At 45.9% G+C, this 5,143-nt stretch overlaps 1 protein-coding gene across 1 annotated transcript; it reads right to left on the bottom strand.

Moving 5' to 3' along the window:
• Positions 1-1,570: 1,570 nt before the first annotated feature.
• On the bottom strand, positions 1,571-4,473 carry LOC139854057 (uncharacterized). Its single transcript, XM_071843383.1, has 4 exons — positions 4,000-4,473; positions 2,918-3,915; positions 2,418-2,857; positions 1,571-1,791 (listed from the first exon to the last, which is right to left on the bottom strand). The coding sequence occupies exons 1-4, from the start codon at positions 4,471-4,473 to the stop codon at positions 1,571-1,573; spliced, it is 2,133 nt and encodes a 710-aa protein (XP_071699484.1).
• Between the last annotated feature and the right edge of the window lie 670 nt (positions 4,474-5,143).

The following is a 5,143-nucleotide window of genomic DNA, read 5'->3' as shown; positions in this document are numbered from 1 at the left end:
CTCCGCCGAATATGTAGCGCATATCTCAAAGCGCTATCCCCCCATGAGGTCCCTGAGGCCCGTCGTTCCTGGTCATTTAGACCGGTCCAACCGTGCTCCTAGCGGAAAAGTGGCCGTATATAGTGTAGTTTTTGAGCGGGAAAATATGCACATTCCGCCCACGAATTTCGTCTTGCGCGTGCTTTCTCATTTTATCATTGGCGTGGGTCAGCTGGATCCTGATAGCGCATGTCGCCTTGTTGTTTTCCAGATGTGGTGTAGGGCGCATGATTTTATTCCTACGGTGAATTTGTTCAAGAACATATTTTCTTTTGAACGGCTTGATACGGGTTGGTTCTCTTTCCTCGATAATGTCCACTTTACTGGTGAACCATCGAAGGAAAACCACCAGACTGGAAAGAGCGTTACTTCTTCGTGGATGGCACCTTCATTCCTCTAGAGTTCTCAAATGTGAGTGCTTGGCAATATGGTTTTGACGGGAGCTTGAATACGGCGCCACCTTTAAGTTCAAGCGAAAGGTCAATGTTGGACAAATGCGTAGGTCGCGCACTTCCCTTATGTGCGTATAGCAACAGCGTGCTGTACGCTGGTGGGATATCCAAGCATTGGCCAGATCCCAACTACTATCCTCACTTCAGTCGCCACTTGCAAGGTACGTAGAGCCTTTTACTTTCTTCTCTTCTACTCCTTCTATAATGTTTCTACTCTTTGTTGACAGCAATTCCCTTCTCCGAGTACCTCGAGTTCTATTCTTCTACTTCTGTGGTGGTGGATCGTATGCCTTTAGGGAAAGGTTTTTCGATTAAGTGCCCGGTCACCGCAGCTTCTGCTTCTGGCTTTTCATGCCAGAAGAAGAAGAAGTTTGTAGAGCAATATGTTGACTTGCCCAAGCGATGTCCTCGTGGGAAACTTGTTCCGCCACATCGTGATGCGCCTGCTCTGAAGAAACGCAAAAGATCCGCTGCTTCTTCCTCATTAAAGCGCGCTCGTACTAGTATGTTTCATGTCTCCTCTGTTACTTACTTTGCTTGCACGTCTGAATTACTTACTATTATTATTCCTACACAGATGACGGGCGCGATAGTAGCGCGAAAGGGGGCTCGAATAGACCTCATCCATCCCCCATTCAGATCGATAGCGACTCCTCTATTGAAAAGCAGCGCCCGAACTCAGCGGGCTCTTCTAAGGGTAAGAACGTCCAAAGCCCCAGGCCGAGAAATGAGTCTTCCGACGATGAATTCTCCATAATGAGGGACACCATAATGCGCCTTTGCAGCAAGCTTGACAACGCGCATCAAGCCAATAAAAAGATTCAGGCATAACTAGATTGTGCTAACCGCCAGAATAGTGTCCATGACGAAACTATTCGTGCGCTAAGGGCACAGTGCGCCGAATCAGAGCATCGAGCGAGGTCAGCTGCTCACGAGTTTGAGGTGTTAAAGGCAGGTCTTCCTCGTATAATGGATCATGCTTTAAATAGCGCCGCCGTAAATGATCGCTATGAGAGTGCTTTGAAAGCTATACAGGATGTCGAGCGCCTTCACTTTTAGGATATCTTGAAGGAACATATTCAGGTGCCCACCATCCTTCCTAAAGCTATCCGAGATTGCCTCATTCCTGGAACGTAGAAATTCGCTAGGGAGGCCTGCGAAGCCTTGCACCACATCGTTATTCCCCAGCTCGAGGAGTTGTTACGCAGTCTGCGAGTGACGGCGCGAGAGTTAGTGGATTCCAAGTTGTAATTTTGCTTTGTAATGTCATAATGCGTTACGACGCGTGTAACATTTTGTACTATGTGCATTTTTCGGAATAAATAGAAAATGTATTACCGTGATGTAAACTTGTGATATACTTACTGCTCGTACTCTTGATTCATTATTGGTAATCATTGTTATTTTGTACTCTTGGCTTGTCGTCGCTAACCCTTATGTCTGTTGATGTGCACTCAACACCCACTCGGATCGCGCGTTCATAGTCGCGTCGAAGAACCTTCCAAACGTTAGTTTGGGACTGTGGTCAAGCGCGACCAACGCTTTTTCATTTATAGTCATGACTTGTAGATCCCTAAGTCTGCTCGGGTGAAACTAGGTTAACCCAATGACCGTCGCTCTCCGGTAATTAGTCTAGTCTGTTGCCAAACGGACTTCTGCCACACGGGAGTTAGGGAAAGTAATCCCTTAAGTAGGTAGGAACACGCTAGTATTTTACTGTGCGTGTGCAGTTCAAATCATAAAGCTATTCAGCTCCGAGTGGTACATGAGATCATAACTGAAAATGACTTAATGCTTTAATATAATCGAAAAACGAGTTTACAATAATGCAGCACACGGTCGACCTACAAAGGCGCGTTGTTTGGTAATTACATGTAAATCTAGACAAAGTAGGTGAGTGATCAATTCTCCTATTTTCTATATTACATGTAGCATTTTTTAAGCGCGGTAGCTGCCAGGTCCGCTTGATTGGATTTCCCTTAAGGTCTGCCAGTTTGTAAGTTCCAGTGTTACTGATTCCAATGACCTTGTAAGGTCCTTCCCAGTTTGGCCCTAACTTCCCAGTGTTCTGGGCCCTGTTTGCTTGGTTGTCGTGCCACACAAGGTCTCCCACCTTATAAGTTCTTGCCCTAACACGTTTGTCATAATATTTTGTAATGCACTGTTTGTTGGCGGCTTCTCGGATTGTTGCCATTTCCCTGCGCTCCTCCGCATAATTTAGATTAGTGCGCAACCTTTCGTCATTTTTGCCCTCTCTGTACGACAAAATTCTTTCTTTTGGAACCGTTATTTCCGCCGGGATTACTACCTCTAAACTGTATACCAAACTGAACGGTGTCTCTCCTGTGCTGTTCTTGTGCGTTGTCCTATGTGCCCATAGGACTTTTGGTAACTCATCTATTCATCCGCTGCGCTTCATTCCCAACCTTGCTTTGATGGAGTGTACAATATCTCTATTCGTAACCTCAGATTGACCATTAGCCTGAGGGTGCACGACGGAGGTGAAGCGCTGTTTGATATTCAAATCCTGACACCGGCTGCGAAAGGGTTTGCCTTCAAATTGTGTACCGTTATCACTAACAATTTTGTTAGGTACACCGAATCTGCATACGATGCTTTCCCAAAAGAAATCTCTAATCTGCTTACTGGTGATGGTGCACAGTGGTTTTGCTTCTACCCATTTGGTGAAGAAGTCGACAGTAACCACTAGATATTCAGCATTTCTCGCGCCCTTTGGGAAAGGTCCCACTATGTCAATATCCCACTTGCAAAATGGCCACGACGATGTGATAGGTATCATAGGGTGTTGTGGCGCTCTGCTAACGGGTGCGTGCAACTGGCACTCTTGACAAACTCTTATCCTTTCAGCTGTGTCAGCGTACATTCTGGGCCAATAATACCCTAATCTCTTAATCCTCTCGATGACTGTCCTCCATCCAGAATGCAACCCGCAAGATCCCTTGTGAACCTCGTCAATAATCATAGCAGCTTCCTTGGGTCCTACGCAACATAGAGACACACCTAGATAAGACTTTCGATATAGAATTTCCCCTCGCAATTCGTAATTCGGCGCTTTCACCCTGATCTTCATTGCTTCCTTCTCCCCTTCAAGAAAAGACCCAGTCCACAGGAATTCTATGATATCTGTCATCCAAGTCGCTTCTTCTTCTTCAACGGACGAAATCGTTGTTTCTAGCTCTGTGGATTTCTTGAAGACTTGCTCTACTAATATTTTATTTTCCAGATGATTGAAGGTGAGGGCCACCAGCTTACTGAGTACATCCGCCTGCTTGTTCTGGCTCCTAGGGATTTGGCTGATCTTGAAGTCAACGAACGTATCAGCTAGAGAGTGGACCAGAGCCAGGTATGATTGCATGGATTTATCATTGGCGTCGAATGTGCCGTTTGTCTGATTGGAGACTAGCTGTGAATCCACATAAGCTTACAGCTTCTTTACTCCCAACTCTCAGGCTATACGCATCCCTGCTAATAGCGCTTCGTACTCTACCTCGTTGTTTGTCACCTTAAAGTTGAACCGCAATGCGTACGTATGCTCTTCCTGATGCGGAACTGTGAGGATTAACCCTGCGCCAGCGCCTTCAGAGCTTGCTGCGCCATCGGTATAGAGCTCCCATAGTTCGAGAGAAGGTGCGGGAAGTTGCTCAGGGTTGCATATTACCAGCATATCAGCGGCCGTTTCGGCCAAATAATCGGCCATCACCTGCCCCTTGATAGCTCTTCTAGCGTAGTACGCAATTTCATGCTCGCCTAGCTCTATAGCCCATTTGGTCAGCCTACCCGATATCTCTGGTTTATAGAGAAGCTGTCGAATAGGTTGATCAGTGAGTATCAAAATCAGATGTGCTTGGAAGTACCTGCGTAAACGTCGGGCAGTAACGACATGCGCGTATACGAGTTTTCCTATGGGGAGATAGTTCAACTCGCTTCCTGATAGCGCTTTGCTGACGAAGTATATTGGCATTTGGGCATCCCCCCGTTCGGCAACTAAGACGGAACTAACAGCTTCTTTAGACACCGTGTGTAGATATGACCGGAATTTGATCTGAAGAAGAGTCCTGCTCCGCTAGATCTGGTTCGGTTAGAGAGTGTGAATTATCCAGAATGTCTTCATGTTGCTCTTCCTCGTCATCATTGGTAGAGTGTTCTTCTGAGGATTCGTCTGATGAACGGGTTTCTTCAGTATTCTGATTCTCCACTTTGATACTTGCAGGGTCAATTTCTATATCTTTAACCTCAACCTTGTCAGTCTTCTTCTTGAAATGAATGATTAAACTGTGATCTTTCATCTCAAGCCTCATTAATTCTTCATGATGCTTAGTGCTTAGAGAGGGTGTTATCGCAGTTTCTTTTACGTCCTCCATTTCCTCTTCCTCTTCAGATTCCTCCTCTTCCTCTATTTCTTCGCTGGGATCCTCTTCTTCCATTTTTAGGTCATCTGCAGACTGTGATTTGACACCCATTTCGATATCATTGGCTGGTGGTGACGACTCGTCATCGGAAGTGATCCGGCTGGTGGAAATAGCAAACATCTCTGCCTGTCCAGAAAGATTGGTGGGTCGGTCAATTTTGAAGGTAACGCTCTCCCCATGTGATCGCAAGATCAAGGTTTGATTGTACACATCAATGAAGTC

Source organism: Rutidosis leptorrhynchoides, chromosome 6 (assembly GCF_046630445.1).
Source record: "Rutidosis leptorrhynchoides isolate AG116_Rl617_1_P2 chromosome 6, CSIRO_AGI_Rlap_v1, whole genome shotgun sequence".
Classification (NCBI taxonomy): domain Eukaryota; kingdom Viridiplantae; phylum Streptophyta; class Magnoliopsida; order Asterales; family Asteraceae; genus Rutidosis; species Rutidosis leptorrhynchoides.
This window is presented reverse-complemented; position numbering and strand designations above follow the sequence as displayed.

Excerpts from the sequence above, each read along its gene's own strand:
- LOC139854057 (XM_071843383.1), bottom strand. The coding sequence starts at position 4,473 with ATGCCAATATACTTCGTCAGCAAAGCGCTATCAGGAAGCGAGTTGAAC. Across the intron at positions 3,916-3,999 it reads TTAAGGTGACAAACAACGAG|CTAGTCTCCAATCAGACAAA; the intron begins GTAGAGTACGAA and ends GTGGATTCACAG. Across the intron at positions 2,858-2,917 it reads GTACACTCCATCAAAGCAAG|GACAACGCACAAGAACAGCA; the intron begins GTTGGGAATGAA and ends ATGGGCACATAG.